At 36.3% G+C, this 11,645-nt stretch overlaps 2 protein-coding genes and 1 long non-coding RNA gene across 4 annotated transcripts; all 3 read left to right on the top strand.

Moving 5' to 3' along the window:
• Window positions 1–2,424: 2,424 nt before the first annotated feature.
• Window positions 2,425–5,497, top strand: LOC113303588 (F-box/FBD/LRR-repeat protein At5g53840-like). The gene is made up of 5 exons (XM_026552633.1): window positions 2,425–2,538; window positions 2,797–3,858; window positions 4,528–4,692; window positions 4,806–4,847; window positions 4,955–5,497. The coding sequence occupies exons 2-5, from the start codon at window positions 2,860–2,862 to the stop codon at window positions 5,273–5,275; spliced, it is 1,527 nt and encodes a 508-aa protein (XP_026408418.1). The 5' UTR covers window positions 2,425–2,538; window positions 2,797–2,859; the 3' UTR covers window positions 5,276–5,497.
• Window positions 5,498–8,234: 2,737 nt separating this feature from the next.
• Window positions 8,235–10,159, top strand: LOC113306181. Its single transcript, XM_026555149.1, has 5 exons — window positions 8,235–8,865; window positions 9,031–9,349; window positions 9,508–9,604; window positions 9,727–10,076; window positions 10,150–10,159. Exons 1-5 carry the CDS (start codon window positions 8,235–8,237, stop codon window positions 10,157–10,159), a joined length of 1,407 nt encoding a protein of 468 aa, XP_026410934.1.
• Window positions 10,160–10,168: 9 nt separating this feature from the next.
• On the top strand, window positions 10,169–11,095 carry LOC113301939. 2 transcript variants are annotated; one of them, XR_003336557.1, is made up of 4 exons: window positions 10,169–10,221; window positions 10,333–10,423; window positions 10,572–10,811; window positions 10,905–11,095. It is a non-coding gene; the product is annotated as an uncharacterized LOC113301939 (long non-coding RNA). The 2 variants fall into 2 exon arrangements; XR_003336556.1 differs by having other exon boundaries at window positions 10,572–11,095.
• Window positions 11,096–11,645: the final 550 nt, after the last annotated feature.

The raw sequence follows: 11,645 nt of genomic DNA, 5'->3' as shown, positions 1-11,645 counted from the left end.
ATGGCTTTATTTAGTGAAGCCTGAAACGAAACAATTACTTAATAATACACCAAAGCATAGAGGTGACAGTCTATCTTATGTTTTCTGCTACAAAGAACATCTGATTCCCTTTTGTATAAGAATCAACTTCTTAGTCATTCTCTCAAAAATCTTAACCCTTATCATCTATCTCTTTAGAATAACTTCATTAGTAATATGAATTTTAAAACTTTCTTCAAATGCCAACAACAATAACTTCTTATTCTTCTCAAAAACACTTGAAGATATAATAATCTTTTCTATGTTATGATGGTGGATCCATGCCGTTCGTGAGAATCTTAGTGGGAAATCAGCTTAGATTCGTAACTATCGGTAGCTTCAAAATCAACATTTTCAAGTGTACATCCATCGAATCACCATATTTTTGCAAGATTAGACTCAAGTCTTTGGATCTTATCGGTTCTGAAATTCGGTCATCCCCTATTTATCAGAATGGTTGGGCTAGAGTTGGTACCGAATGAGGAAGTAGGAATAATTACAGCTTGGTATTTGAAAAACATTACCAACCTTAAATAAATACGCTATATAACTTAGTTTTGAACTCACCGAAAAAGATCTTCAACCAATTTACAGCTAGGAGTTCTTCATTTCCTAGCCGTAAATTGAAAGAAATATGTTTTACGTTTGATAACGTTGTTCAATTCCTAACTGTAATTATCTTGCAAACCATTTTAACCCCCCAAAAAAATAAGGTTTGTTGAATCTTACTTAACTAACATAACACAAACCATGGGAGGTTCAAAATTCAACAATCCTTGTTGAGTGTTTTCTTCACTGGTTTTTTTTTTTTTTAATAATCGATTTCTTGGTTGCTATTAATCAATGATCAAATGGTTTGATTAAAAGAGAAACAAAGGAAAAGAAATTCGGCTAAGACAGGAATAGTCTGTGACTGCATTAAATTTTTGTTTTTGATGTTTAGGTTTGAATGATGAAGGAGTAATTTAGGCATTTAGTTTTTTCCCTATGATACCCCATAACCATCAACCTAGTCATTTCAGCATCATGTAAGAGAACTATTTTTTGGGGACTACTCAAAAATGGTGGGGGACTATTCTCCTTTTTTGGGGTGGATATTAGAAGTAATAATGAGTCACCCCTTATCTAAGTTCATTTTTAATATCAAACTTTCCCTTGGTAATTAAATTAGTATAACGATTAGTAAGTTAATTATGATTAGTGAGATTAAATTAATAAGTTGATTTTTTTTAAAAGAAGAATTATTGAGAGGGAGAAGAAGAAGATGAAGATGAGGGTTTTGGAAGAAAAAAAGTTAAGATCTTTTTCTTTAAGAGCCACAATAAGAATATAATGTTTTGGGTACTCACGGATACTTCAAATTTAGTTAATGGTGCTTGAATTGGCCAAAACATTCCTAAAAATGAACAATTTACAAATTGATTTCGGTTTGGTTAAAAAAGTTCGGCTACGACATCTGAAGAACAGGTAGCCGAACTCATCTGTAAGTGTAGTTCGGCTAATATTTCAGAAAACACAGGTAGCCGAACTCATCTTTAATGGAGTTTTTTCTTTCAGAGAAAAGTTCGGTTAGGAGAAAAAAATTGCGACGTAACCGAACTAGGAGTTTGTCTAGGAAAAAAAATTGCGACGTAACCGAACTCAATATGCAGGTTTTTCAGAGAAAAGTTCAGTTAGGAGAAAAATTGCAATGTAACCGAACTTTTTGTGGCGTAACCGAACTTTTTGCGAGTAACCTTACTATAAGTTCGGCTTGGACATTTTTTTTTCGTCCTAACCGAATTTTTCTCTGAAAACAAAAACCTCCATTAAAGTTGAGTTCCGCTAGTTCGACAAAAATTTTCACATAATTCCTAGCCGAACTTCTCTCCGTAACTTCCATTTTCAACTCATTTTGATGATTACTTCTCATTTTTTCAACGGAAAACGAATGAAAAGTAATGGGTTTGTTATAATTTTGATTTTGATTTGTTTTGTTAATGATTTAAATTAAGCTATATATAGAGGTGGCGGTGGTGGTGATTTGAGGTGGTTGGTGGTGGTTGGTGGTGGTGAGTGGCGATGGTGATGGGAGGAGGTGGTTATATATATATATAGGTGGTGCTGATGTGGAGATGATTATATATAGGTGAAGGATAGGTTAGTCATTGCCACACTTTAGGACACCCCTTATAAGTGTATGGTAGACATTCCTATCACAAAGTAGCTCCCCTCCATTTTTGAGTAGTCCCAAAAAAAAATGGTTCATGTAAGAGCCCTTCAATGATTAAGAAGCCCATATATCAGGTCTCTTTTGTAATAAGCTTCGAAATGTCCAAGGGCCCAAGGCCAAGGCTGAAATGCACATAAGGACGCCATTATTACCTCGAGCGAGAGAATAAACAACGTTAAAAATCAAAACCAGTGCAGTAGTAGTGCAGAACAATAGAGTGGTTTGAGGTTTTCCCTTCCCCAGCAACATACTAGTAAATGCATACTCCACCCCGCCATTAACGACTTCATTTCGGATTGTTATTCCAGGTATCATTCTCTATCTTTACAAGTAGTAGCTCTTCAGATTTTTTAATGGCTTTCTTGCCCTTTAACATGAAAATGTTTGCTAAAACCCTAACTCGGGGGTTCATCATAACTCATTATGCTTGAGATTACAGATTTAGTCATTAGGGTTTTTAAGGAATCTATTATTTTTAGATAATTGCATCATTTCTAGGTTAATGTTTACCTGAATTTCAATTCTCCTGGAGACTTAGCTTATTAATCGTCCATTCCTCTTATTAGGTTGACTCTCTGCAAGGTTTATATCTTCAGCAATTGTTGAATCGCTAGCTCACTAATTAAGAAATGAAAGGGAAAAACTCAGGTTGTTCTTCTTCTGAAGAAGACAGAATCAGCAACTTACCAGATTCCCTAATTCACCACATTCTATCTTTCATCGATACAAAATTTGCGGTTCAGACTTGTGTTCTGTCTAAAAGATGGCGATATATTTGGACTTCTATGCCCATGCTAAACTTCAGTAACGCTTGTCACCGTCGAGAATCGGATGATGATGAGGACTGTGGTGATGAAGGAGTTAATTTGATCAACCGGTTTCAAAAATTTGTTGACAAGGTACTCAGTCTTCGTGACTCTGATATACAAAGGTTTCATCTAGAATGCTCTCTATATTATATGAATTGTGATGACTTATATGGATGCATAAATAGATGGGTTGCCGCTGCTGTCAGCCATAATGTTCAAGAACTTCATATTGAGGCTAAACCTGATGAGGATTTTGAGATTCCTCTTTGTCTCTATACATGTAAATCGTTGACAAAGCTGGATCTGGAATTGTTTGGTTTTCAAGAGGGTGATATGGACGTCTGTATCTCCAAGATTATTTTACCTCATAGTATGAGTTTTCCTCGGCTCAAATCACTTCATCTAAGACTGTCATATGTATTATTTACTGATGAGAAATTAACGAGGAAGTTCTTTTCAAGTTTTCCTAATCTAGAGTCTTTGGTAATAGCTTATTGGGGACCAGATGAAGGTGGCTTTCTTGATATGAATCTTAAAATTTCTTTGCCTCAACTCAAGCATTTTGAATTCAATAGTCCGGAGGAAGAATGCAATTGTGAGGTTACACTGCATGCTCCAAGTCTGTCATCCTTCATTTTCAACAGTCACTTGTCAACAAGTTTCACTCTAGAGAATCTTTCATCTCTAGTCACTGCTGATGTTGAGATTAATGTTAATTGGAAAGATGAAATTCCAAATAGTTGTGCCCAACGTCTTATGAGATTTTTCAGAGGACTTTATAAAGTGAAAATCTTAACATTAAGGCATTCTTTCATCAAGGTATGACTTCTAAACCTTATTTGTTCCCTGTTATTGCTAACTTTCTTTGCCCTTTTGGCTTTTGGTAAACAGTAACCCTCATTATAAAACCATTTTTTTCACTCCTCTATGTTGTAAGGTGATGCATTAACATTGTAATTAAGTTTTATAATAAAGTAGGAGTTAATCAAGCTTACTAGATTGCAATAGTCTTATACAAACAGACAATCCACAGTAACAGTAAGAAAAGAGAAAGCAAGACATCAAGCAATATGGAACAACAAACAGACACAATTTCCTCGGGATGCCCCTAGATAAGCACCTAAGTGCACCCACCTTGCGTCAACGCAAGGACATTGGGCTACTGCAATGCAACCACCCTCTGAAATTTAAACGTGCATAGTCATCGTCTTGGAGCTTCTTAGACAAGGTTTTTTTAATATGAATTCCTACCCTTGTCGTTGCTACTTCTGCTAGCCATAGTGATGCACATCAAGCATGCTTAACTGCCAATTACATAGTTGGTAAATTGTTCCTTTTATGTTTTGGCAGTATAAGTACCATTAGAACGACGTCTCTTTCATTTTGGACTAAGCTCTGATATTTTTAATAATTTGTTGTTAATGGGTTTCTGTCGTTGTAAATATAATCTGAACAATGTCTCTCTCGTTTTCTTTTTAACGTACCCAGGCTTTAGGTGGAGCTCTTGTTATATTAGACACTCAGCTGCTCGAATTTTATAATTTACAATGTTTGGAGCTGCGGACCTACCTCTCGAAGTACTGCCTGCGTTCTATCTTCTATGTACTAAAGAATTCTCCTAATTTAGAATCTGTTTCCCTGCAGATACCACAGGTTCTGACAAAATTCATCGTCATTTCTTTTATTTTTTTCAAGTCGCTCAAGTATATCATTTTTAAGTCAAGATAAATGCCTTCCATTGACGTTTGGTAATACTTAATTTGCAGGAATGTTATTACGACCCTCGAGAGTATCCACATTTTGACGAGGTATTCATCAAGCACTTTAAGTGTATAATTGGTCCTGTATTGTGTGCTTTTCTTTCTTTACACTTTTGAGTTGGTTAGGTCTAATTCAAAATATGGTTACTGTCTAGGTAAAGATTAATCATGAAAACGTAGAAGACTACTGGTACGCAGGGTTGTCTTCCCAATGCATGATACGTCACCTGAAGTTTGTTGAGATTGATGGTCTTCGTGGATGTATTTATGAACTGAAGCTTCTGGAGATTCTGTTGAAACATGCGACGGTTTTGGAGAAAGTGGTACTTGCCTATCATTCTACTAAGCAAGACTGGTTGAGGGAGAAACGGATGAAGAAATTCAACGAGATGCTGCTAATGTTTCCCAGGGCCTCTAAAAATATCAATTTCTTGTTTAAATTCAGCAAGGTGACTTTGCCTAGTAGTTTTTGGTAGCTAGTTTATAGATAATGAATAATGAAACTGGAGATGGACCTCCAATCTTACACTTGTTACGGTTCAATGTTTTTGCCCTGTGAAAGTTTATTGATAATTACATGTATCTCAGATGTTCTGATTTCTTGAAAAGTCGTAGAGAACTTCTGAAAAGCGGGTTGTGTTGGACCAGAGAGTCAGTTGTAGAGTTCATTGGATTCAGAAAGCATCTATTATAGTTGAGAAGGAAGATTGTCTTATTGACACTTCTGAAACAACTTTGCGTGTTTTATGTTTATAGATTGTGTGAACTGAGATACTGTATCATGCATCCAACACCAGCTCTGTCTGACAGAAAGTTCAAATCAAAGAACTTGGAGCAAGTAGTGATGTATTTTAGTTGCAGATTTTGTCATAGGTGATCATCTCACTAGACCTCCATCTTGTAAGACCATGTTCTAGTCGAAAGAACTGTGGCGTGTCCCTTCTTCTTGTTGCTATTACTTATCTACTCTCGCAAGGCTACAGATATCTACTCCATTTGAAAGAAATGAAGTGTTCTAATACTGTACCCCATAACCCTTTTGTTTCCAGGCCAGATTGGGGTATAACCTGATTAATTGAGGTAATGGTAATACCTAAGAGCAACTGCAGTGGTGCGAGTATAACCAAAGATCAAAGAGGAAAAAAAGACTAAATTTTGGATTTAGTCTGGTGTGTGACGCTACGGTGGAAAGACTAAATTTGGTCAGACGTACATTATACGTTCGCCTGGTGTGGGGCGTAGACTATACCAACGCCTGATTGGGGAGATTCTAAAAAAAAAAAGAAAGGAAATGAAAGAAGTGGGGCGGAGATATAAAGCCCGCCCCACTAAAGTTGTTTTGAAAACAAAGAATGGGGCGGGGGTATAATGCCCGCCCCATATAAAATTACAAAAAAAAAAATGGGGCGTAGACTTTGCGTACGCCCCATGTGGAGCGTAGAGTATACCAACGCCTGATGTGGGGAGTGGAATATACGTCCGTCTGATGTGGAACGTAGAGTATACCAACGCCTGATGTGGAGCGTAGACTATACCAACGCTCGATTATATTTAGGTTTAGTCTTGGTCCCAGACCAAATATACTTTGGGTTTTAGTCGTTGATCAAAATTTGATCGATAGTACGTTCCACTACGTCAGTTCAAAAGATCAAATATTTGGGTTTAATCGCCCACTGTGGACGCTCTAATGAGACAAAACATGGGTAATTTTGAAATAAAACAAAACACCCCTCAAACATTTATTTTCTTGAATAGCTTAATTGTCTCTGCAATGATTAATACTAATTTAATTGATATGATTAGATAAGTTAAATTAGTTAGATTGGTTGATTTACATGATTTTTTAAATTTTTTTTTTGATGAAAATATTTTTTTTTTATAAATCAAGTAATATAGTACAAAATGTTTATACCATCATTTTTCTCAAAAGCATTAAATAAAATACTTGATTTGTTAATTTTTTTCTCTAATGTGTAAAGATAAATGTTGGAGGCTCTTGATTCTTGCTTTCTTAACTAAGTTGAATTTTTTGTTAATGTATCTCACCTTGGCTTGAGGAAAAGTATCCAAATTCGCTTTAACCTCTTTAATTGTGTTTTCTACTTCCCAGGAAATTTCCTTACACTTTTTGTTAATGAGATCGACAACACTTTTGCAATCTGTGATAATTGAAACACTGGAGAGAATATTATTCTTTAACCACGAAGTAGCTTTAAACATAGCCTTTGCTTCTGCATTAGCGGCTGACATAGCCTTATCTGAGCCTGCTTCGATATGCATGAATTCTTCTTGATCCACCGAGTAAAAGATAAAAGGCGAAACCCATTTATACTTTAACTTTGTTGACGTATTGATTGAGTATGGCGTTTATTTTCATGATTTTTATGTAAAATTCTTTGTATGTGTTGGTTAATTTGTATCTAATATTAATTGTATGGTGGAATCACTGGAATGTATTGAAGGAATTTTTGACGATTGTTTGTCATATTATATCATATGTTTTGAAGCATGTTCAGATGTCATTTTACTTCTGTTTTATTGTGTTTGGTGATGACATGATTTGTTTAGCTAACTATATTGCGTGTATTGATAAATAATTTGGTAGTAGATTGTCTAATTCTAAGACTATTGGGTATCTAAGTGTACTGTGTACATACTAAGTACGTTTCCTTCAAAATATATTGCTTTGCGACTTGTATAATTCATTTTGTGAGTAAAGATAAATAAATATTGTGAATGGTGATGAATTTGGTAGTACTTCTGTTCTGTGATAGGAAATTATTCAGGTCCAAAGATTACAAGTTCGGTACCTAAGAAGAGTTTTGTAACCCCGAAGAAGCTTGCGTTCAAGCCTATTCTGAGGAAGAGTCCTAGGCTGATCGACAAAGCTATTGAAAAGGAGAAAGCTAGTTGTAAAAGGATGATTGACTTGGGCAATGTAGAAGAACCAGAGATGTTGATATTTGGCAGCCAGGCCAGTGTACGAGACAATGTATCTGCTGGAAGTTATAAGGGTAAGGGAAAAGCAACTTTAGATGATGAGAATGAGGATGAATTCTCGAACAGTGGAGATGAAGGTAATGTTATTTATAACTCTGAATGGATAGGTGCCTCTAATTTGAACTGATAATCCCTTACTTAACCATTTACTTGCTTGTTTTATAGGCGAAGAAGACTACGGTGATCTCTTAGTCTCTGAAAGTGAAAAAGGTGGTTAGTTTTTGTGTTTTGAATATGAGTTTTCAATTATTTTACAATAGTTCAATTAGTCTAATCTCACTTATATGACATGTAGATAAGGAGGAAGAAGATAATGTTCCACCTCCTAAGAGTTTTTCACTTCTTGATTATCCTGAACTAGTAGACTTGGTTGGGACCGAAAGTGACGCTGACAAGGATCCTGTGAATGTGCCTGAATTGACTAATGTACCTGAGATGACCAGTGTGCCTGATCGTAGGAGTAATGAACATTGGTATGCAGATTATGTGAATGTTTTTGGTGAAGTCAACAGTGAGGATGAGCCTTTATTTCCTCAAGAGGAGGATGTGGGTAATGTGTTGGATGTAGGGTCTATGGAAGTTGGTCTTGAATTTCCTGACAAGAGTGCATTCTGCGAACATTTGAGGGCTTATGCAGTTTTAAATGGATTTCAGTTCAGGGTGAAGAAAAGTGACCATGAAAGAATGAGAGTTGTTTGTGCACATCATGATACTGAGAATTGCGACTTTTTTGTGTATGTCACGAAGGAAAGGGGTGATGACCATACTTTCATCATCAGAGGCTTGAATTTAGTTTACCGTTGCGAGGGAGATCCTCTTGGAAGAAACAGGTCTGCTAACCCTGCATTTGTGGCTGCTCATGTGATGAGGAACTTGGCTGGTGGTAGAGTCGTTCCAAAGGTTGTTGAAATTGTTAATGAATTCTGGAGAAGTCACAACACTCTCCTGCCTTACCATACCGCCTGGAGAGATAGGGTAATGGTGTTAGAGAGGTTACATGGCTCGTATGATGAAAGCTATAAATTTATTCTGAGTTTATGTGAAATGGTTTCAAGGACAAACCCAGGTATATTATTAATTTATTTCTCATTCTCATTGTTTTATTTGTGTTATTTAATTCATCACCAGCACAAACTTATCTTAATAACATCATATAACTGTTTTCATATTATAGTTTTGTTTTAGCATGTATACATATCAATATAATCAATAACTGTCTTTGGTACGATAGGTTCCGTAACAAATTTTACTTATGGTAGAACAGACAACAAGTTTGAATCTATCATGATATCATTTGCTGCACCACTTAGAGGTTTTAAAGATGGTTGTATAAAAGTGATTGGGTTGGATGCATGTCATCTTTATGGGAAACATGGGGGTTGCCTCCTTGCTGCAACTGGCTTGGATGCACAGAATGGACTGGTGCCATTGGGAATTTTCATCTGCAGAAATGAATGCTACGAAAATTGGTATCTCTTCTTGAAGAATTTGAAGCCCAAAATCATAGGCCGTGGGTTCACCTTGAACTTCATTTCAGATAGGCAAAATGGGTTGGTTGAAGCTGTCCATGAGTTGTTTCCTGATTCTCCTCATAGATTTTGTTTCAGTTTTTATTGTTTCTTTCTTAGTGTTTTCATTTTGTTGTTTATTTTGGTGGCAACTTATGTACGTATGAGTTACTAATTAAGTACTATGTTTGGTATGGTAGGCATCTTTTTAAGAATTTCAAGACACACTTCAAGGGTTCTAAGCTTAAGGAACATGTCTTTAATGCTGCAAAAGCTTATAAACGGAAGCATTTTAAGGTTTGCATTTCTTCCCCCCTACTTTTTAAGGTTATAAATAAGCATACTAAGTTGAATCCGTATAACATGTTTAAATGTTGTATCTAGTTAATTGATAATGTGTATTTCGTGTTCATTTTAAGGTCCATATGAACTCTTTGTTGGAGTTAAACCAAGCTGCCTGTGAGTATGTGATGCAAGAACATCCCAGTACCTGGGCTAGGTCGTTTTATGATGAAAGTGCTTGTTGTGAACATATGAAAAACAATTTCAGTGAGTCATTTAACAATATGATTTGTAAGTTAAGAGACAAACCAGTATGTAAGATTGCAACAATGTATGGGAAGCTGGTAATGGGACTTTTTTACAAGAGAAGGAATGCAACTGCTACCTGGGAAGATGGAGACCTGGTACCTACGGCAAACAAATTGTTAAAGAAGATGTTGAAGAATGTTGGTGATTTCAAGGTGGAAGGAGCAGAGGTCGGAAAGCTGTATTTGGTGACTAGTGTTCACAAAACTGTGTTCACTGTCAATATTGTGGAGAAAACATGTACATGTCACCAGTGGCAGTTAAGAGGATTCCCTTGCATACATGCTGTCTGTGCATTTAAAGCAAATCAGGCCTAACTGGACCTCGTAAGCAAAATACACTTTTTATCTTGTTTATGTGCATTAATTTAGTTATATATTTGTGTACATTAAATGCCTTCATTTTTGATTATTAACATCAAAGTTATATTATGATAGGTACTGTTCTAGCTATTACTCAGTTGAGTCCTATAAGGCTACTTATGCACCTCCCATGTTCCCATAGCAAGACCAGGATGATTGGGTGGAGGTAAACCACTCTTTTTTGTATTTTATTGGTCATTTCACACTTTATTGAATTTCCTCATGTTGTTGATGTAAAAGATTCTGTATTCTTTAAGAATATTTACAACATTTTCACAATTTCTATATTCTTCTCCTCCTCTTACAACCATCAGGCCCTATTACTATTCTTCCTCCTCTAGATATGAGGAGACCTGGTAGACCTAGAGTGAATTGAAGAAGAGGTCATGATGAGCCACCAGCAGAGAAGAAAGCAAGGACATGTAGTAGATGCAAGTTGCCTGGACATAATGTCAAGACTTGCCAAGGAGGTGCAGTGGGTTCAAACCCTAAGAAGAAAAGAGCCAGAACAGAGGTGGATGGAGAAACTCAGCAGCTTACTTCTTACAATCAAGGTGAGTGTAGCACTGGTAGGATGAGATCTGTTAGATCCAGGGGGGAGGGAGGGTTCTTTCGTCAGGTCTTTTCTGATGTTGCTGCCCATTCAGCTGGAACTTCTGCTGCTGCAACATCTACAAGTACCAGATCCAGAGGTGGTTTCTTTCGGCAGGTATTTTCTGATGCTGCTGCACGTTCAGCTGGGACGGAGACTAAGAAGGCCAAGACCACGAAAAAGTGAAGTTTGGAAGTGAATAATATTTGCATCTAGTGGAGATCAAGCCTAGTACTTACCGGGACGACAGGGAGTCCCTTCTATACTATCAATATGGGGCTAAAAATGCATCGCTTGCAACGCTTTTTTTTCATTTTTAATCGATCCAATTGAATGGGTATTGGCCGTTTTCTCTCGAAATTGAATCAACAATCGGAGAGTTATCGTCCCCGACTATGGTTAGGAGGAATGAAAACGGTTGGAAGTCGACCCGATTAACGGATCATTAGGCATGAAAATGATCAAAAAACCGTCACCTAAACTTTTAATTTTAATCTTGATCGTTGGTTGCCAACAAAGTTCAGCTATCAGATTTAAAACTGTTACTGAAATGTTACAAAATATGTTACAAAATATGTTACAAAAGTGTTACAATATAAGTGTTAGATATATATAACACTTATAAGTGTTATAAAATCACTGTTACAAATACTGTTGCAAAATCTGTAACAAAATACGTCACAAAAACAGGCTCCCTGACTTTGGTCGTCCCAACACTGCTGTAGCAGTCATCTAGTTAAGTTTTTTTTTTATTTGTGTTGGTTGAATGCATCAGACTTCTTAGTTTAGGTTCTTA

This window comes from Papaver somniferum, chromosome 8 (assembly GCF_003573695.1).
Source record: "Papaver somniferum cultivar HN1 chromosome 8, ASM357369v1, whole genome shotgun sequence".
NCBI lineage: Eukaryota > Viridiplantae > Streptophyta > Magnoliopsida > Ranunculales > Papaveraceae > Papaver > Papaver somniferum.
This window is presented reverse-complemented; position numbering and strand designations above follow the sequence as displayed.

What these genes read in the sequence shown, in the direction of transcription:
- LOC113306181 (XM_026555149.1), top strand. Translation starts at nt 8,235, where the DNA reads ATGACCAGTGTGCCTGATCGTAGGAGTAATGAACATTGGTATGCAGAT. An exon ending in ATTTCAGATAGGCAAAATGG is followed by an intron (nt 9,350 to 9,507) that starts GTTGGTTGAAGC and finishes TTGGTATGGTAG; the next exon opens with GCATCTTTTTAAGAATTTCA. An exon ending in ATAAACGGAAGCATTTTAAG is followed by an intron (nt 9,605 to 9,726) that starts GTTTGCATTTCT and finishes GTTCATTTTAAG; the next exon opens with GTCCATATGAACTCTTTGTT.
- LOC113303588 (XM_026552633.1), top strand. Translation starts at nt 2,860, where the DNA reads ATGAAAGGGAAAAACTCAGGTTGTTCTTCTTCTGAAGAAGACAGAATC. An exon ending in TTTCCCTGCAGATACCACAG is followed by an intron (nt 4,693 to 4,805) that starts GTTCTGACAAAA and finishes CTTAATTTGCAG; the next exon opens with GAATGTTATTACGACCCTCG. An exon ending in AGTATCCACATTTTGACGAG is followed by an intron (nt 4,848 to 4,954) that starts GTATTCATCAAG and finishes GTTACTGTCTAG; the next exon opens with GTAAAGATTAATCATGAAAA.